We start from the raw sequence: 22,206 nt of genomic DNA, 5'->3' as shown, positions 1-22,206 counted from the left end.
TAATGTTTGAAACATGCTCAGGGGCGGATTTGTACTTTTTACTGCCCAAGGCCCTCTATCACCAGCTGCCCCTGGACCGCCAGCCTCCTAGCCCCCCCCCCCCCCATCCCCTCAACCACTGCAGGGATTCGATTGTAGGCTCCTCTGAGGACAGTTAATGAAGTTAATGATTAGTGATTGCAGGGATTAGATTGTAAGCTCCTTGGTGAGGGGCACATTCAGTGAGTAACAGGCAGCTCAGAGATCACTGTAAGTGCCCGTTCACTGCCCCTTCATCCCCCGAGTGCAAGATCTGGCTGTTGGTACCCGCCCACCGCTATGTTCAATCTCTGTGTAGCACTGTGAGGAAACTCGGAAAAGCCGCCGTCTCTCAGGGTGAGGCGGCTGTTTCCGCGTCCAGCATGACGTCACAACGTGGAAAAACCGCCGCATTCCGCATAGGCAGAGCGGCGGAATCCGCCTTGGGAACGGCGGAATCCGCCTTGGGAACGGCGGAATCCGCATTGGAAGCGGCGGAATCCGCATTAGAGGCGGCTCCCACGCTCGGTTCACTGGATACATTGCAAGGCAGTACGGGTGTGGCTGGGACTGTTACTTCCTCCAAGATTCAGAGTGACACGCACGCGCGCGCACTGAGGCAAAGCTTATATAGCAGCCAGTAGTAGGTCAGCTGACCAAGCTGGTCAGCTGACAATTCTGAGCCCTCTCATTGGTCAAGCACTTAGGGAGGGGCTTGAGAGTGGCTGTGTATATATACTGCTGGCTGTTCAGTTGCTGGTTGTCTGGCGTTGCGATCATTACGTGGTAGCACACAGACCTGAGTCAGATCTGAAAGTGTGCTGGGACCAGCTGGAGCTGTAATCCTACACTTAGCTAGATTTGTTGATAGTTTAAAGTACTAGTTTGATTGTGATGATCTGTTATGACCTTCTGCCTGCCTGACCATTCTCCTGAATTCTGATCCTGTACTTTATCTTTCTGATACTCTGTTGCCAAACCCCGGCTCGTCCGTAGACTCTGCATTTGCCTTCTGATTTCGTACCTCTATATTTCTGATACCCTGTTGCCGAATCCTGCCTGTACTTCAGACTTTCGCCTCTGCCTTCTGAATCTGTACCTTATCTGTCTGTGTGTTTACGACCTGGCTTGTCCGACCTCGGGAACCGACCTTACTGTTAGAGGCGGTTCCCAGTCCTGATAGTGACACTCCCTCTTGAGTGTCACTCTCGTTCTGTTGTTCCTTCTCTCAGTCTGACTCCTCCCTCCAGGAGAGTCCAGAAGGAATTGGGCAGTACTCCTTACTGCTCTGAGGCTCAGTCCTCTCATTACTACTGTTTGCACCAAACACTCTGCTTAGGTGTCCAGAGGTTAGCTGGTATATTGGATTATCGGTGATACTGCAGATCATCTATAATCTGGTATATATCTGTATTTCCAGTGATACTGCAGATCACCGGTAATCAGATCCTCTCTGTGCTACACCGATCGTTACAAGCAGGAGGAAAGTTCAGCACACTAACTGCTACTGCCACCCTGCTGCACACATCCTGCCCCCCTTGCTTTTTTGATGCCCTATGCCATGGCCTTTGTGGCCTTGCCTGAAATCGGCCATGGTCATGGTTTGACATGTAGTAGCATTACACGGACGCAGACAACTGCTACATGTTTTGTCTGAGAATGGCATGTGATGCAACCACATGGGGGACCACCTCTTCAGCACCGGTACCAAGCGCCTGGCAGCTGACAGGAATTCACTGTCTTCAGCCCAGGACGGATCGTTGCAGCGCCACCTAGTGGTGGCAGAGGGGTGTCTGAAGAGTCTCTTTCATCACTCTTCATTCACCACCGGGTGGCGCTGCAACGCGGACATCGTCCTCTGGGCTACGATCACATGTTATATCATGATGATGCTGGGAGTGCAGCAATGCGTTGGATAGTGGAAGAAGACACTATAGCAGCTTCCTGCCGCCCGCTCTACCCGGAACCAGGGCAGGATTTCTGGAAAGGCCACAAAGGGCCGGGCCTTGGGTGGCTGCAGCTCAGGGGTGGGGCAATGGCTTCTGATCCCTGAGGGGAGATGTCAGCTGTCATTGTGTCGGGAGCGCACGATCGTGTCGGGAGCAGAAACGGTGGGTGGCGTAGATCCTGCGCTGCATCAGGCTAGAACAGCCACAAGTGCGGCGTAGGACCTAATAGAGGCAGTCCCCAAAAGGTTAACCAAATCACAGAACGCAGAATCATTGTATCAGAGAATGCCGAATGTTTGCGGTAATTATTGCCCAATCACAAGACTCAGATACGACCAAGTATTTTTCGAGTCTTCTGATTGGCCTAAAATTTCTGAGGTTTTCCGATTTTCGCAGTAAATGACCACATTCTCTGACTGGTACAGAGTATTTCGGAAGTTTGGAAAATCGTAAATACTTGCTAGTATTGGATCAATCAGAGAATGCTGTGATTTACTGCAAAAATCAGAAAACCAAGGACATTTTTAGATCAATCAGAAAACTCTAAAAATGCTCGGTGGTATCGGAGTCATGTGATTAGTCTATAATTACAGCAGCAATTCGATTTTCATGGAAAAAGCAGATACGCAAGTATTTAGCTAATTAGCGTGACTATCCAGAATTTTTAGAAAGTCGGAAATCGTAATTAGAAATTGGATTACCGTCTGTATGCTGCAGTATCGGTAATCGTCATTTTCGGAAATTGGAATTTTCGCAGTCAGAAATTGGCATTTCCGAACATCACTAGAGCGGTTATTAAAGAGAATCTGAAGTGAAAATTGACTTATGATATAAGATGACAAGATGACATGTATGTGCAGTACAGCTAATGCTGGGAATACACGGCTCGATTCTGAGTCATTTAGATAGATCATTTCCGACACGTCCGATCTCCCGCCTGATCGTTTTGCTGCTCGATTCTGCATTGAGGACAATGGAAAAAGATAAGAATAAACGAGCTGAAAATAAGAGAATCACCTGCAGAATAGAGTGGGGAATCGATCGAGCGTAAGAATCGAGCAGCAAAATCGAGCCGTGTATGCCCAGCATTACAAATAGAATATTAGTAGCAAAGATATGAGTCCCATATTGTTTTCAGAACAGGAAGAGTTAAGAAACTTCACTTGTTATCTATGCAAAAGAGCTTCTCTGAGTTCTCTGAATAATTTAGTCAGAGAGCAATGCAATTTTTTAGTTTCAAAATATTTTTATTGAAGTTTGGTAACAAAACAGGTTATGCAATAAGGTTGCCCCGATAGGACCAAAGTTACAATGGTATGCTTGGGGGGGTAGAACAAAATAAAAATAAACGGTGGTTGACATTGGGAGAAGATAATGGGTTTGTTAGATACAGAATCAGCAAGGATGAAAGCCATATTATGCATGTTCAAGCAATCAAGGGGTTTATATGCTTAAGACCGTGGTTCGTAGTTGTTGTGTTTCAGTCAGGGATAGCCAGGGCTGCCAGGTTCTGATAAAAGGTAAGGTAGTGTCATTAGCAATTGGCAATGCAATTTTTTGAAGCACTTATACATCAAAAAAACAGTGAAAGACAATTTCAGATAACTTTTATGGCAGGGAAGTTTAAAGGGTCATTAGCTCTGCTCTGTTTCGTAGTTTAAAATGCAGAGTGTAGATTGTAAACTGCAAATATTAGAGAGTGATGCGATGTTGTAAAAAAAAGGTATCACTGAAAATAAAAATATCAGACTCTTTGCTACTAACGTTCTATTAATTATCCATATCTACACATTCAATTCATTATATGATACGTTTTTTTTTTTTGTTTTTTTTTGCTTCAGTGTCACTTAAATAATACATATAAATGTTGATTCAATGACATAAATGTGGATGAACTAATATTATGTTGCAGCAATCATTGAGAAGTGCCATATTCACACAAATCATGTCACTTTATATCATGGATGGAATCATATCAGTGATTCCCACACTGTCAGAAAGGTGTCTCAGCACTATGATTGGCAGGAGAGATCTCATGGAGTTATATGCTGGCTTACACACGCATTCATTGTCTCTATGTATGAGTGAAGTGCAGTAATAGTTTAGTTGGGTGCCCATAGCATAGATACAGGTACATGTTTATGTTTAACCAGTTCGTGGTCCACGGTTTTTGCGTACATCAAAAAAGGGCGTCGGGGGGAAAAAAGGGCACGGGGTGTAAACGATAAGCAGTAATACCGTTTAAAAAAATATTGTGTTGTATTTCGTTTACAAATAATGTTTTACAAATGTATAAATCATTAAATAATGTGTATGAAATCGGTAATTGTGAAAACGTTAATCTTTCCTGTTTCAAAAGTGAAACTTATAATTACGTTTGTTAAAAAAAACTATAATATATGTTTAATCGTTATAATTGTATATCATTGTGATTAACCTTGATTTATCGTTTCTTCTTATAATAAAATCTGAAAATATTGTTTATAACGATGATATAAATTTAACTACGTTCGTAATTAGTGTTGTAAAACATTAGTAAGTATTACTAAAATTTTACTAAAACTATACCTAACCTCACTCTCACACAGAACCCTCCCTGTACCTATCTCTAATAGAGGTGTAGCGAGCGGTTCGCCGGCGAACGGTTCCAGGCGAACATTGGTGGTTCGCGTTCGTCTGCGCCAGGCGAACTTTTACGGAAGTTCGATTCGCCCCATAATGCACTATGAGGGTCATCTTTGACCCTCTGCATCACAGTCAGCAGGCACATTGTAGCCATTCAGGCTACAGTAAGCCCTGGAGCCTCACACCCCCCCCCCCCCTTATATAAGGCAGGCTCCGGCGGCCATTACACTCACTCGTGTGCCTGCTAGTGAGAGGAAAGGGACAGCTGCTGCAGACTTGTTCTTCTAGGGACAGATTAGTTAGGTTCTTGGCTGCTTAGTTTGCTCCATGGCTGATTGTTATTGCTTTATCGCACCCTAGCTTTTGTCAGAGCTCATCCTGTACTTTTTTTTTTCTTTTTTTACTGTGTGTCAAACTGACACTTTTGTTGCATGCACAGCCTTGCTAATTGATAGTGTGTGTGTGCCACTGCCAGCAGCCCAGCACATTCAGTGACTGACTGCCTGTGTGTGTGACAGGGAGCTGCACATAGTACTGCATATACCCCCAGTACCTGTTGTGTTTACTTAACCCACCTCATCACTGCACATAACTACCTGTAGTGTTGAGTGAACCCAGCTCACTGCATCCTACTACTACCTGTTGTGTTTACTTAACCCACCTCATCACTGCACATAACTACCTGTAGTGTTGAGTGAACCCAGCTCACTGCATCCTACTACTACCTGTTGTGTTTACTTAACCCACCTCATCACTGCACATAACTACCTGTAGTGTTGAGTGAACCCAGCTCACTGCATACACCTAATACCTGTTGTGTTTACTTAACCCACCTCATCACTGCACATAACTACCTGTAGTGTTGAGTGAACCCAGCTCACTGCATATACCTACTACTACCTGTTGTGTTGAGTGAACCCAGCTCACTGCATCCTACTACTACCTGTTGCATTTACTTAACCCACCTCATCACTGCACATAACTACCTGTAGTGTTGAGTGAACCCAGCTCACTGCATATACCTAGCATCCCTCTGAGATGGACAAAATGGACAAACCAGGTAGAGGAAGAGGTAGAGGCAGACCCAGAGGAAGGCCACCAGGCACCGGCAGGTCTGTGCGAGGTGGTGTTGCTGTGATTTCATGCGGAGCTGCCCCAAAATACAGTGCTCAGAAGAAGGCACGTGCCATCACTTCCCAAAATCGTGAGGAGGTGATTGAGTATTTAACACAGAACACCTCATCTCCCGCAGCCACCAGCGCTACAACAAGCACCACATCCACTGCATTTGACACTTCGCAGGAGTTATTTGGTGGTGGTGAAATCACCGATTCACAGCCACTACTGCAACAACAAGAAGAAGGCGCAGGTACACCACCTCCTACGTCTGAGTTAGGTGGCGATAGTATGGAAGTAACGTGTGTGGAGGGGGCTGATGAAACACCTGAAGTTGGTGCAGTTGAGGAGGTGTCTAAAGAAAGTGCAGCTGGCCAGGAGGATTATGATGACGATTATACGGATACCACATATGTTCCCGGTAGAGGAGATGACCAGGGGGACAGTTCAGAGGAGGAGTTAGAGAGGACTAGGAGGAGACGACTCCATGATAGAAGCAGAGGGAGCTCGTCCTCAGAAACAGCTGGGGGCAGTGTCCGGCGCCATGTATCGCCAGCTATGGCCAGACAGCCAACATGCCCTTCAACGTCAGCTGCTGATGCCACCGTAGCGCCATCACCCCAGGGGGGCTCAGCGGTTTGGAAATTTTTTAACGTGTGTGTCTCAGATCGGAGCAAAGCCATCTAGTGTCTCTGCCAGCAAAAATTGAGCCGTGGAAAGGCCAACTCTCACGTAGGGACAAGTGCTTTACGAAGGCATCTGGAGAGAAGGCACAAACAGCTATGGCAAGAACACCTGAGGAAAAGCAGCACCCCTCAAAAGACAAGCCGCGGAGAACAACCGCGGCAGCCGTCAAAGGGGGCTTCTGCTGCTCCACGTTCCCATGGTATTGTTCATGGCTGGGGAGAGGAAGAATGGCTACACTTAAACAATTTAAAAATACAACCATCTAAACTTTCAACCAATTTAAAAATACAACCATTTATCATTTTCAAAAAATGTAAAAAAAAGGACAAAAAAACTTGCCCTCCGTAAAACATTCTTGGCAAATGCTTTCGACTTGGTTTGTCTTCCGCTGGCTCAAGGGTCCATCTGACCACAGATGCCTGGTCTGCAAAGCACGGTCAGGGCAGCTACAGCATGGGTCTCAGCAGGCTCCCACTTCGGGCCGCAATCCAACCTTCATTCCCCGCGGTGACAATGGCAGACTTGCCCTCCATAACGGATTCCCGTTAAAGGATTTAAAGACAATTCATTTCAAATACACAGCAGGGCCTCGAAAGTCCGCCTCCTGTATTGTTATTTTTGGTCACTACCTCAGGGCGGGCGTGCATGCCTGCCTGCTGCCCTCCTTGGATGTGTAGTGGTAGCCGTTTCTCAGGCTCCACACCGGATTCCATCCCTCATTCCCCGGCCATTACCCGGGGTCACAAATGGCAGACTTGCCCGCCTCCATATGATTCTCGTGAAAGGAATGTGGTGTCATCTTTGCCCGCCATAACTGGTTCTCGTTCAAGGATTTAAAGTACATTCATTTCAAATACACAGCAGGGCCTCGAAAGTCCGCCTCCTGTATTGTTATTTTTGGTCACTACCTCGGGGCGGGCGGGCGTGCATGCCTGCCCGCTGCCCTCCTTGGATGTGTAGTGGTAGCTGTTGCTCAGGCTCCACACCGGATTCAAACCCCTCATTCCCCGGCCATTAACCGGGGTCACAATAGCAGACTTGCCCGCCTCCACAGGATTCTTATTGTAGCGGTACTGAACAAGTACACAGCAAGTAGAAAATGTAATTTAAAAACAAAACGTAAGCTTTTTAACAATGCCATGGAAAGTTGAGAAGGAAGTCACACATTACCTGACATCACTGAGTGAGGAAGAGCAATCTCGCCATGTTGCACAGTAGTCCAGCATGGCCGTCACTACACAAACAGCTGTTTGCGGTGCGTTACACAGTGAGTTTGGTGTGTCAGTGTGAAGCAGTACTCTAATTACACTCCCTGATTGATGTATACACATGCAAGATGTTTTAAAGCACGTTAGGCCTGCAATTTAGCATTCAATGTGATTTCTGCCCTTAAAACGCTGCTTTGCGTCACATCCAGATTTTTCCCCGGGACTTTTGGCATGTATCCCACTCCGCCATGCCCCTGTCCAGGTGTTAGACCCTTTGAAACATCTTTTCCATCACTTTTGTGGCCAGCATAATTTTTTCTATTTTTCAAAGTTCGCCTCCCCATTGAAGTCTATTGCGGATCGCGAAATTTTCCGCGAACCGAACCATTCTGCAGAAGTTTGCGAACCCGGTTCGCGAACCGAAAATCGGAGGTTCGCGACATCTCTAATCTCTAACCCCTAGACCCCCCCGGTGGTGCCTAACCCTAATGGCCCACCCCGAACTGTCGCTCGTCGCTGATGTCGCCAGGCGATTGAACCGCTCAATCGCCTGGCGACAGTTGCCGCCGCAACTGTCGCTAGTCCGCGTGAGTATGCGGACTAGCGACAGCAACCTCTATCCACAACACGGAGCTTCCGGCGGCGGGGGAGGAGCGTCGGCGACAGCTTCCATCGCTCAGCTGATCCCTCTTCCGCGTGTGTACGCGGAGGGAGCTGGCGACGAGCTGTTGCCGGCCTGTCGCACACATGCTCACGTGTGCTGGCGACAAGCCACTTTTGTCCCTCATGAGTATGGGCCATAAGACCCCCCTGGTGGTGCCTAACCCTAACCCCCCCCTGGTGGTGCCTAACCCCCCCCTGGTGGTGCCTAACCCTAACCACCCCCCTTGTGGTGCATAACCCTAACCACCCCCCTGGTGGTGCCTAACCCTAACCACCACCCCTTACTGATCGCTTTATTATGTGGATAATAATGTTTTACAAATAGTGACTGTAAAAAATATATTGCAATTTACGTTACGTACTAATCACTTTATTTTGTGAATAATAATGTTTTACAAACAGTAAAGGATAACATTTTAAATAATGTTTTAGTTAAATACGTTAAATATGTTTAGTATATTTATAAACGTTATTCGTCACGGGCACATTTTCTAAACTTAAATCATCACAAGCACAGTTATAAAACATTAAAAATCTCCAGGTGCCGTTTGTAAAACGTTAATCATCTCCGGTGCCCTTTTTTCCTGTTCGGCGCCCATTAAATGATATTTATAATGGGGTGATTGGCGGTGCCCTTTTTGTTCACTAGCTGCCGGCGCCCTTTTTTCCTGTTACCACGGTTTTTACCCTTTAGGGCCCGTTCAGAGTGCACGCGTTTCCAGCCGCGTTTTGGAAACGCGTGCAGGAGGCAGACACGCATGACATCAGACAGTGCATAGAGTGCACTGTCTGATGTTCACACTGCATGCGTTCCAGACCAGTGCGGTCCGAGAACGCATGCTGCACGCAGATTTTGCAAAAACGCGCGGCTGTCCCATTCACTTTTCAGTGATGGGATCAGCGCCGCAAAGCATACAAACGCGGATGGCGTACGTTCGCAAGCGTTGCGTTCCGCGGCTTGTAATGTGAACCGGCCCTAAGGTTCCTGCCATTTTTACCCTTTAGGTGTGTCGCTTTGATACTGCAGTCATTTTTTAATTACTTATGCCATCTTAGTGATATATATCTTGTTTTTTCAGGACAATCTAGGCTTTCTTTGAGTAATATTTTTCTACAAATTTTTTTTTATTTTATAGTAATTTTTAAAGGGAAAAATTACACCTTCCTAATTTTCCCACAGTTATAAGACACATACAAATAAATTATTTGGCACTTTGTTAAATGTATACACCATATGCCATATTTTATTACTATCTGTAACAATCGAGTGTGTTTGCTAGGAAGAAAGTTCGGGGGCCCTTATGCTGTACAGATGCAACGCTAGTCAACAGCAGAGCAATGCATCTGTAGAGCAAACAAGTGGCAGTTAGGGATGGTCGGAAATGTCGATTTCCGATTCTGCAGAAATTCCTAATTCTGCCAATGCCGATTACCGATTTCGCGGATTTACGATCGGTTTACGAGTTCGGAATTCCGAGTAGTTTTTTTTTTTTTGGGCGTCATTTTTTGCATTCCCTGATTGGCCAAATACTTCCGGGTTGACTTTGCATTCTCTGATTGGTTCAATGCTTCCAAAATCTGTGATTGGGCCAGTGCTGGGCCGAAATTACGCATTAGCGTAATTACGCATCGTAATTTACTACAAATGCACCGTAAGCGTTACGTGTAAGGTTACGGTATTACGCTTAATTAATTACGCGTAGACCGTAGGTTACGTTATTACGCGTAACAAATTACGCGTAAAACAGTAAACTCCCATTGAAATTACACAGTCTGCCGTAATCGCGTAATATTACGCTCCCGTATAATATAAAAAAGCCGCCGACTTTAAGGGTTAATAGCAAAGCCCCCTTAAGTGCTAAGAGCCTCAAATTTGGAGAATATATTAAGGAGATCAGAAGGAATAAGAGGAACATTTTTTTTTCAAAAAGACCTTATAGTTTTTGAGAAAATCGATGTTAAAGTTTCAAAGGAAAAATATATACATTTAAAAACCCGCCGACTTTAACGGTTAATAGCAAAGCCTGCTTAAAATTTAGGAACACCAAATTCACAGGGTATATTAAGGGGATCAGTGGGAATAAGAGGAAAAACATTTTTTTCAAAAAGACCTTATAGTTTTTGAAAAAATCGATTTTTAAGTTTCAAGGGCAAAAATGTCTTTTAAATGCGGAAAATGTCAGTTTTTTTTGCACAGGTAACAATAGTGTTTTATTTTCATAGATTCCCCAAAGTGCGAAGAGTTTTACTTACTTCGTTCTGAGTGTGGGAAATATTAAAAAAAAACGACGTGGGGTCCCCCCTCCCAGACCTCTTTAACCCCTTGTCCCCCATGCAGACTGGGATAGCCAGAATGCGGAGCACCGGCCGCGTGGGGCTCCGCACCCTGACTATACCAGCCCGCATGGTCCATGGATTGGGGGGTCTCGGAAGGGGAGGGGCAGCCAAGCTTTCCCCTCCCCCTCCGAGCCCTTGTCCAATCCAAGGACAAGGGGCTCGTCTCCACCTCCGATGGGCGGTGGAGGTGGAGGCCGCGATTTCCTGGGGGGGGGGGGGGTTCATGGTGGCATCTGGGAGTCCCCTTTAAAAAGGGGTCCCCCAGATGCCCACCCCCCCCTCCCAGGAGAAATGAGTATAGAGGTACTTGTACCCCTTACCCATTTCCTTTAAGAGTTAAAAGTAAATAAACACACAAACACTTAGAAAAAGTATTTTAATTGAACAAAAAACATAACCATGAAAAAAGTCCTTTAATATTCTTAATTAACCATTAATACTTACCTGTCCCTTTAAATAAATGATCCCTCGAAATAGCCTCGGAAATGTTCTATCAGTTACAATGTAACAAAGTTATTACAATGTAACAACTTTGTTACATTGTAACTACGCCGCACCCGACGTCACTCGCCGCTCAGCCGCGGCATACGCGTCTGCGCTGCACAGACCCACACTCAGAACGAAGTAAGTAAAACTCTTCCCACTTGGGGGAATCTATGAAAATAAAACACTATTGTTACCTGTGCAAAAAAAACTGACATTTTCCGCATTTAAAAGACATTTTTGCCCTTGAAACTTAAAAATCGATTTTCTCAAAAACTATAAGGTCTTTTTGAAAAAACATTTTTTCCTCTTATTCCCACTGATCCCCTTAATATATCCTGTGAATTTGGTGTTCCTAAATTTTAAGCAGGCTTTGCTATTAACCGTTAAAGTCGGCGGGTTTTTAAATGTATATATTTTTCCTTTGAAACTTTAACATCGATTTTCTCAAAAACTATAAGGTCTTTTTGAAAAATGTTTTTTCCTCTTATTCCTTCTGATCTCCTTAACCACTTCACCACTGAGGGGTTTTACCCCCTGACCACCAGAGCAATTTTCACCTTTCAGCGCTCCTTCCATTCATTCGTCTATAACTTTATTATTACTTATCCCAATGAAATGAACTATATCTTGTTTTTTTCACCACCAATTAGGCTTTCTTTAGGTAGGACAGTATGCCAAGAATTATTTTATTCTAAATGTGTTTTAATGGGGAAATAGGAAAAAATGTGGGAAAAAATTATTATTTTTCAGTTTTCGGCCATTATAGTTTTTAAATAAAGCATGCTACTGTAATTAAAACCCATGAAATGTATTAACCCATTTGTCCCGGTTATAAAACCATTTAAATTATGTCCCTATCACAATGTTTGGCGACAATATTTTATTTGGAAATAAAGGTGCATTTTTTTCAGTTTTGCATCCATCCCTAATTACAAGCCCGCAGTTTATAAAGTAACAGTGTTATACCCTCTTGACATAAATATTTAAAAAGTTCAGTCCCTAAGCTAACTATTTATGTTTTTTTTTTTTAATTGTATGTTTTTGTTTTTTTTAATTACAAAAAAAAAAAAAAAATTGGGGAGTGTGGGAGGTAATGAGTTAATTTATTGTGTAAATGTAATGTTTGAATATGTAAAATGCTTTTAGGGTGTAGTTTACTATTTGGCCACAAGATGGCCACAGAGTGTTTGTTTACATGCGACCTGTAAGCGTCCGGAAGGACGCTTACAGGAAGCAGTAGGAGGCTGGGAGACTCACAATGATCTCGCTGTTTCTGAAAGAAGCAGCAGATCATTGCGGGGGCTAGATCAACGAACGGGAATGGATTTTCCCGTTCATTGATCTCCGGGCGAGCGGGCGGCGGCGTGCACGAGCGGCGGGTGTGCGCGCACGAGCAGCGGAAGCGCGGACAGCGGCGGTAGCGCGGAAGGTACGGATTTCTCCGTCCCTGGTTTTTTAGGGGGGAAAAAAGGGGCGGAGAAATTCGTACCGCTGGGGGTAAAGTGGTTAATATATTCTCCAAATTTGAGGCTCTTAGCAATTAAGGGGGCTTTGCTATTAACACTTAAAGTCGGCGGCTACCTAACATTGATCCATGCGTCAACTTTTCCGCTTGGCAGCATGACCTTACGCATTAATTGCTAGTAGGATTTTATGCGTAAGCCTATAACGTAACAACCTGAATTACGGTATTCTTACGCGTAATTGCGTAAGGGCTATGTGTAATTACAGACATGTACCGTAATTGAATGTCTACGCCGTAAGCGTAATTCCGTAATGCGTAATAGCGTAAAATTACGCGTAATGATCCGTAAGCGTAGCTCTTTCCATTACGCCCAGCACTGGATTGGGCTAAAATTATCGAGTTGTGGGAATGCAGCATTTCTACAGAAATCCGATTTCCCATCAGTTTCTGATTTACGAGTAGTGGGGGTTTTTTTTTGGTAATTTTTTGCATTCTCTGATTGGCCAAATACTTCCGAGTTGACTCTGCATTCTCTGATTGGTCCACTGCTTCCGAGTTCTGTGATTGGTCTAAAATTACAGAACTGCAGTAATGCAGTATTTCTGCAGAAATCCGATTTCCGAGTTCCGCTCGGTAATTCAGATTTCCAATCGGAAAGCCAGAGATTTCAGAGGCAGAGGGGAGGAGGGAGGAGGAGAGGGGATTAGGTTTTTTTGCTCAAGATGCAGATAAGCCTGCCTCTGTGTAATGTTTACAAACAACATGGCTGCTGTCATTGTATCACAGGAAGAAATAATCATATTCTATTAAAGCTGTTTGCAGCTAGATTTGCTGTGTAAACTATCTAAATTTAAGATAAGATATATAGACAAGTTACTTGTTATAGTTTTTCATCTCGGATCCGCTTTAAAGAGAACCCGAGGTGTGTTTAAAGAATGTTATCTGCATACAGAGGCTGGATCTGCCTATACAGCCCAGCCTCTGTTGCTATCCCAAACCCCACTAAGGTCCCCCTGCACTCTGCAATCCCTCATAAATCACAGCCGTGCTGTGAGGCTGTGTTTACATCTGTAGTGTCAGTCTCAGCTGCTCCCCCGCCTCCTGCATAGCTCCTGTCCCTGCCCCCGTCCCTTCTCTCCAATCAGCAGGGAGGGAAGGGATGCAGGCGGGGACTGGAGTTCTGCAGGAGGCGGGGAGAGCAGCAGACTGACACTATAGAGATAAACACAGCCAGCTCTGACAAGCTGTTTGTCAGCAGCATGGCTGTGATTTATGAGGGATTGCAGAGTGCAGGGGGACCTTAGGGGGGTTTGGGATAGCAACAGAGGCTGGGCTGTATAGGCAGATCCAGCCTCTGTATGCAGATAATATTCTTCAAACCCACCTCAGGTTCTCTTTAACATTTGAAAATAAGAAATATATCTATTTAAAGGATTGGAATACAGTTTAGAGCCAATAAAACACATTTTTTTCAGGAGAAGAACACATATATTTATTTAAATCTTTACACCAATCCTGAAAGAGGGACAGATGAGGAAGATAGAGGGATAGATGGACATGGTTCCCAAAGAGGGACTGTCCCTCTAAAAGAGGGACAGTTGGGCGCTATGTACAGCATGCATACATACAGGTTTTGTGTACATTGCATAGAGTTCCATCCATATCAGTATGAGTCTCACAGTAGGGACGATGTTCTCAATAATACATGCATACTTACCAATCAAAATGTTCTTTTCTTCCAGGATTCTTTGTTGCCCCTTCTACAGATATCCATCTGAACCGGCCCTAAAAGTAAAAGGGTATGACTGTGTGGGACATCTCACAGGTAAGGGGGAAAGAGAAAATACAGTGTGACTCCTCACAAGCAATAGGGTGGGTCAACAGTGTGAGAGGTTCCTTCTCTGGACCGCTTTAAAGGGAGTCGGAGGCGAAAATAAAAACAAAGAGATACTCACTTAAGTCTATAAAAAACAAGGAGTTTACTCACCTGGGGCTTCCACCAGCCCCCTGGAGCTGTCCGGTGCCCACGCAGTCTCGCCGAAACCGGAAGTAGCCGCCTGGGACAGGAGGATCAGAGATCAGAGCGAGACTGCGTGGGCATCGGACAGCTGCAGGGGGCTGATGGAAGCCCCAGGTGAGTAAAACTCATTGTTTTTTATAGCCTTAAGTGTAGGGCCGGATTTAGGCCATGGCCTAGGGCACCACAGGAGCAAGGGCACCAAAGCAACAAACTGGTGCAGCATTTCCAAGCCTGCAAATGCTGCAATGCAGGGAGATCAGGCAAGCCCCTGACTGTGGTACTCAGCTGCTAGCTGCCTGTGCAGCAGCCATCTTGCTCTCTGTGGTCATTTGCATTGTGGTTGGCGGCTATAGACTTGGGCAGCATTGGAGACAGAAGGGAAGAGGAAGCTTTGGCACTGGAGACGAGCTGAGGGTTGAGTGACACTGATGGCTGCTGCAGTGTGAAGGCGAGCTGGCAACCTACAGTATACTGAAGGGCGAGGGGGGATTAAGGGAGCCTTCTGGCTACCTATACTGGAGGGAAAGGAGGAAGGGGTCATCTGGCTACCTATACTAGGGGGAAGTCATCAGGCAACCTATACTGACATGAACGGGGATGGTTCATCTCGCTACCTACACTAAAGGGGGCGGCTGGTGACAGTGGCCTTGGGCGGTAAATTGTACAAATCCGGCCATGCTTAAGTGTCCCTTTAAGGAGAGGCAAGGCTCTGGGTCCTATAGAGCCTTCCCATTCTCCTCATGGTCCCTGCATTCCAGCAATGTATCACCAGTTATCAGTCTCGAATGATTGGTCAGAGCCTGCTCTCTGCCACTGCCCAAGGCTTCGGAAGTGTTCAGGAGCCCACATGCTTGCAAAGACAGGCCACTCCGTACTGCGCAAGCGCAAGCATGCTGTCTCGCAGACTCATGCATGGGCAGTATGGAACCATCCGTCTTTGGGAGCACTTGGGCTCCCGAAGACTTCCGAATCCTACCGCGACAGGAGATTTGAACGGGGGATCCTGCGCTGAGCCTTCTCTCTGCTTAGGTGAGTATTTTTTTTAGCTTCAGATTTATTTTAAGAAAAAGCTAAAAACCCACCTCTTTTCCTGAGCCTTTGAGACTGCAAAACACAGGGTCACATCGCTTTTAGTCCCCACCCCAGGGAGAAAAGCACTCTAGAATATTATTAGGTGGGTGGCACAGTGTGATGCCTCACAAATGGTGGTATTCATTTCAATCTATGCTATTCATCCTCGTTTTATTAGATCATATTTCCAATTGGGTTTACTTGCTTCCTGTTGGAAACCACCACACTTTTTTTAAATGTTATATTTAGTAAATATAGCCATTTTCTTTCCACTATAGTTTTTATAAAAAATTCACAGGTGAATAAGTGAGTCCTTTTTGTTTCCCTGGGTTTTGTACCTTTTTGTTTTGCCACTCAGGTTGTCTCAGGTGGATACATTGGTTGAGTTCTTTCTTCATATGAACCAGAGCAGCTGTAACATGGAGTTATTTTTAGACGCTCAATATCTGTGATGTATATTTAGAATTTAATGATGTTACTATTCTGTGCTACATCCAAATGTGTAATCCTCACACTGGTATCACAGGCACTCCAATAGCATCAAGGTTTATTTTATTATGAATATAGATCATGTTTCTAATTATTAATAGTCAGATTTAGTTTTTCCTGATTTTTTTTCAATGATTATTTTCTTTTAATATGTAAAGCATTTTCCATACATTCATTTTTCATACATATATTTTTATGGTAGAATCTTTTTAATATACTTTTAATTTGGCTATATCCTATTTTTATCAGGTTCAACATCTATGACTTGTAAATAGAGATGGCCCGAACGGTTCGCATTCGAACACGAACACACGAACTTCGGTGAACCGCGAACTATATGCGAGTTCGACCCGCCCCCTATACTACATCATTAGGGTCAACTTTGACCCTCTACATCACAGTCAGCAGACAGATGGTAGCTAATCAGGCTACACTCCCTCCTGGAGCCCTCTTTATAAAAGGCAGGCAGTGTCAGGCATTTCACTCACTCATGTGGCTGCAGTAATTAGAGAAGGGAGAGAACCTGCTGACAGAGGGAAAGCTTAGTTAGACTCTTTTTAGGCTCTCGTTAGCTTGCTCCTTGCTTATACTTATTGCTAAAAAAAAGCACCCCTCAACGGCTCTTTTGAGAGCTAATGTTGTTCTTGTGATCTATTTTTTTTGTGTGTGTGTGTGTGAGTCCCACAGACACTTATATAGCCCAGTCAGTCACAGCTGGCCCTTGGCCCCTTGGTAATTCCTACTGTGCGACTGCCAGGCCCAGCACATTCAGTGATTCAAAAGATGTGAAATCTTGCGCTGCTACTGCTTAGGCAGATCTTGCAGGACCTTATGAACACACTCTAGCAACTCCTCAACACTCGACTGCAAGCGGACTGAAGAGAAAGAAACAAAAGCAGGAGCAGCGCTCCGTAGTGTGTTAACTTTTAATGGATTAAAAAAGCACAAATTCACTTACTAGATTAATAGGTAAACAGGCATTGAATTTGGCGTAAAGCCTTGAAGAAAACATCCCACCAAAGGAGCAACCTGGGAACTGCAGTGGCCAGCAGCGGTGGGGTCCAGAGGGCGTGGTGACCTGAGGTGCCCTTCCGGGGTGATCGTGTGCAGTAGACGTGAAGACGTGTTTGGGCGTGTCCACGCCTACCTCAGTTAACGACACACTACGGAGCACTCCTCCTGCTTTTGTTTCTTTACATTCACTGACTACCTGTGTGTGTGTGACAGCTGCATATTTGTAATACCAATCACTGCATACCTGTTCAGTAGTGCAGCTACCTACGTGGCCGCACTGAGTGTTATATACCAGTCACTGCATCTGTTCACGGTACCTGTGTGTGTGACAGCTGCACATTTGTAATACCAATCCCTGCATACCTGTTCAGTGCACCTACTACGTGACCACACTCAGTATTATATACCAGTCACTGCACCTGTTCACGGTACCTGTGTGTGTGACAGCTGTACATTTGTAATACTAGTTATTGCATAATTGTTCACAGTACTTGTGTGACCGCACGCTGTTTAACCAGCTGAGCGGTCTGGACGAGCTCAGCTCGTCCAACACCGCCAGAGGCTGCCGCTCAGGCCCTGCTGGGCCGATTTTAATGAAATAAAAAGCAGCACATGCAGCCGGCACTTTGCCAGCCGCGTGTGCTGCCTGATCGCCGCTGCAGCGCGGCGATCCGCCGCGTGCAGCGGCGAAAGAGGGTCCCCCCAGCCGCCCGAGCCCAGCGTAGCCGGAACAAACAGTTCCGGCCAGCGCTAAGGGCTGGATCGGAGGCGGCTGACGTCAGGACTTCGGCTGACGTCCATGACGTCACTCCGCTCGTCGCCATGGCGACGAGGTAAGCGAAACACGGAAGGCCGCTTATTGCGGCCTTCCGTGTTACTTCTGGCCGCCGGAGGCGATTGGAAGAACGCCTCCGAAGCGCCCTCTAGTGGGCTTTCATGCAGCCAACTTTCAGTTGGCTGCATGAAATAGTTTTTTTTTTATTTAAAAAAACCCCTCCCGCAGCCACCCTGGCGATTTAATCAGAACGTCAGGGTGGTTAATATACTAGTCCGTGCATACCTGTTAACTGCACGTGTGTGACAGCTGCTCATTGTATTGTAATACCAGTCACTGCATACCTTTCACTGCACCTGTTTGACTGCACCTGTGTGACTGTCACAATTTGCCATCCAACTTCTGTCTTGCCCTGCCTTATGCGTCCTGTTAGAAAGGACCTTCAGCGCAGCTGGAGGCATTGTCACTGAAAAAAGTTGCCTAGGTCACAAAAGTGTTCAGTACCTCACCTTTATCAAAATTAATGAGGCAGCCATGGATCCCAGAGGGCTACTGCCCGCCACAAGACTAAGTCAGTCCCCACACACAGCATCTCTGCCTGCACGCCGTGTGACTGCCTGCCCCAAGACTAACTCGCTCCCCACACAGCATCACTGCCTGCAGGCCGCTTGACTGCTTTCTCCGCCACCACCAACAGGGTCCAGGACTCCAGGCAGATTCCTAAATTTTTAAGGCCAATGCTAGCACACCCAAGATAATAAGGTCGTTGCTTCATTGTGGACAGACCAAATTCGATCAGCTGGACAGTCACTGTTGTTCTGTCATTGAGCTACATCAGCCCGGCAACCATATGGGCTTGAAAACCGCTATCGCCTGCACTCTGGCCATGGTGTGCACCAGTCCAGCATGGCCGTCACTACACAAACAGCTGTTTGCGGTGCGTTGCACAGTGAGTTTGGTCTGTCAGTGTGAAGCAGTACGCTGATTACACTACCTGATTGATGTATACACATGCAAGATGTTTTAAAGCACTTTTGTCCTCCAATTTAGCAATAAAATGTGATTTCTGCCCTTAAACCCTGCTGTGCGTAAAATCTGGATTTTTCCCGGGGACTTTTGGCGTGTATCCCACTCTGCCATGCCCCCCCTCCAGGTGTTAGACCCCTTGAAACCTCTTTTCCATCACTTTTCTGGCCAGCAAAAATGTTTCTAGTTTTCAAAGTTCGCATCCTTATTGAAGTCTATCGTGGTTCGTGAAAGTTTGCACGAACCGAACTTTTGCGGAAGTTCGCGTTCGAGGTTTCGTGAACCGAAAATCAGAGGCTCGAGTCATCTCTACTTGTAAAACGTACTATAATAATAGTATTCATTTGACATCAAAGTCTTATGTCACTATGACTGTATTTGTGCCATTTTATTTATAGGTTTGTGCATTTTTTAAAAATATTCACCTGATGAAGTTTTCCAGCAAAACATGTCATTATTCAAGAATTCAATTTTAGTTTTTGTCCCAAATTTGGGAATTCCACAGAATTTCAAGAATTAAAAAATCAATCAAAATTCTGACTTTCACCTTCAAAGCCCTTTACAACCCAGCTCCTACTTATTTAAATAAACATATTTCCCGATACCATCCAATACAATATTCTCCTGTCTGGTCACCTCTTCTCACTCGCGCTTACAGATTTCTCTCTATCTTCTCCCCTTCTCTGGAACTCCCTCCCTTAACTTATCCTTCACTTACCCACACTTCCCCTTATTGGTGCAAACTAAAAACTCACCTCTTCAGGCAAGCATGCTATCTCACTTAGGACACTTTAGCCACTGACCACCATTTTACCATCTCATTCACAGCTTCCCTTCACCTACTGTCCTATCCCTTAACCCCTAAGACTGTAAGGCAGTTTGTCAGGGCTCTCGTCCCCTTATATGCGCATACACACACCGTACTTTTGCAAATGACGGGCTCGGCGGATCAGACAAAAACAGTCTTATTAGTCTGCCGACAGCTTAATACTCACGTGCAACTGTTGTCAGAACGACCGCCCCGTGGTCTGACGAACCCGTAGTGTGCAAAAGTACGGCGTGAGTACGCGTCTTATGTCTCACAATGCTGTATAATATGGGTACGTATCTCCCATTGGTATGTAAAGATCTGTATCTTTACATACCAATAGATAAAGATCTATTATATATTCTCGTACCCATTAAGGATACTCATTTGGATTTTGCAGAATTGATATTTCAGAATTTAGTAATTTTAGACCAATCAGAGAATGCAGAAACAACTCAGAAGTATTTGGCCAATCAGAGAATGCAAAAAAAAAAACACTATTCGGAAGTCGGAAATCCGAAATCGGATTTTTGTAGAAATGCTGCATTACCACAACTTGGTAATTTTAGCCCAATCACAGAACTCTGAAGCAGTGGACCAATCAGAAAATGCAGAGTCAACTCGGAAGTATTTGGCCAATCAGAGAATCCAAAAAATGACCAAAAAAAAACCACTACTCAGAAATCCGAGCTGAGCTCAGAAATCGGAAACGATTGCAAAGCCGTAAAATCGGTAATCGGCATTGGCGGAAATCGGAATTTCTTCGGAATCAGAAATCAACATTTCCGACCATCCCTAGTACCCATTTACTAACACTCCCTTGGTGCCTCTTTATATGTACAAGGAAACCAGCAATTTATTAAGATTCAAGAGTATTCAAGATCGCAGTTTTCGCACCACTGATGGTCACCTGGCTTTTTTTAAGTAAGATTTGGTGGGAACTAGCGTTCACCAGGCCCCTTGACTCTCTCCAGGCCCTAGGCAACTTCACAGAAATGCCTTGTGGATTGTAATGATCTGCTCAGCTGGCTGCACAAGCAGACAGCTGTTTGACCATTCCTCAAGTCTGTGCGCTGCAGGTCTCTGGAAGAGAGACCTGTCTTTGCTTTGCAGGTTTCAGACCTGTTCTGCTGGTGAGGGATTTGCATACATTCATTATGCAAATCACCTATCTGCCTCCTTTGAAGGCTGGCAGTATAAAAGCCATGTTCTCCCACAATCCTTTGCTGATCATGATGGTTTAATACATTCCTGGAGTGTCAGCCTTGCTATTGTTGCTAAAAATTATCTTAGAGTAATTCCTGGGGACTGCACTAGGCAATCCTTCTAGTGCAGTTAGGTTGTATTATCTGTATTGCCTGTTTGTCTTGTCCTTGCGATTGCACTGTCGCCAGCGGTAGGCGATAGTGAATCGTTTGGTCCAGTGCCTGGATCGCACTTGCCCTAGCGGTAGTGGCAGTGGATCTCTCTAATCTATGTCTTGGAGCTTTACCGTAGCTGCGGGTGCTACTGGTTACTCCTTCTGTCTGTCTTGCCGTGTGGATCGCACTCGCTCTGGCGGAAAGGGCAGTGTATCCAGCTAGGCCTATTCCTGTACTCGGATCACACTTGCTCTGGCAGAAAGAGCAGTGGATCCTGCTAACTCTGTTTCAGTACTTGGATCACACTTTCTCTGGCAGAAAGAGCAGTGGATCCTTCCTCTCCTTTCCCTGAACCCGGATCGCACTCGCTCTGACGGAAGAACGGTGGATCTTTTCTAACCTATTCCTGTTTCCCGTTCGTTTGTCTGTCTGGAGCAAACGCTTGCGGTTGTCTGCAGTAAGGCAGCCGTTTAGCAAGCGTTTCTGTTATTTGTTCATTTGTGTTGAGTCGTTAGTCAGGGTGGCGTGCTTGTCTCTGTTGCGCTTAACGTGCGGAGACCGCGCCGTAAACGCATTCGCTGTTGCGAATGAGTGCGGTGTTCGCGTTTAGCTAGCGTTTGTTATTTTCCTTGATCTTCTAATCATTGTTGTTTGCTGTGCCTTTGCTACTCTGGTGTTCTGTCCTGCTCGGCCTTGTGTCACTATTTGGCAATCGCCATTCTTGCGATTGCGATCTCGCTCTGTTACCACGGATGTGTGTTCACCGTCGCCGGGTGGCGACTAGATTGGGGAACACGCATTTGGTCTATCTCTGTGCTCTCTCTCTTTAAGGGCTATCTTGCCCTGCCTTGCTTCCCATCGTACAATTCCTATCTGGCATCTGTGGCTGTGCAGAGGATCTGTTCCTCTGCACTCCACGGCTCCATCTGCCGGCGGGAATTACCCTCTACAGGTGTATTGCACCCTTGCTGGGTCCCCTCAGCTTATACGCTTGTCCTGTGCGCTGACCACGGGAATAATTCCACAAACGTTACATGGATAATCTGAAGGGACTACTTTTGTAGTGACTTTTTTGTTGCCGTATCATG

The 22,206-nt window shown here is 45.5% G+C and overlaps 1 protein-coding gene across 1 annotated transcript in view; it reads left to right on the top strand.

Annotated features, from left to right (window-relative positions):
- Nucleotides 1-22,206, top strand: part of CDH13 (cadherin 13) — a 1,882,652-nt gene that overhangs the window by 322,856 nt on the left and 1,537,590 nt on the right. The window contains exon 2 of the mRNA XM_068261396.1: nt 14,297-14,379. Coding sequence (XP_068117497.1) covers nt 14,297-14,379 — 83 coding nt within the window. The remainder of the gene's footprint in view (nt 1-14,296; nt 14,380-22,206) is intronic.

The sequence above is a fragment of the Hyperolius riggenbachi genome, chromosome 11, assembly GCF_040937935.1.
Source record: "Hyperolius riggenbachi isolate aHypRig1 chromosome 11, aHypRig1.pri, whole genome shotgun sequence".
NCBI lineage: Eukaryota > Metazoa > Chordata > Amphibia > Anura > Hyperoliidae > Hyperolius > Hyperolius riggenbachi.
This window is presented reverse-complemented; position numbering and strand designations above follow the sequence as displayed.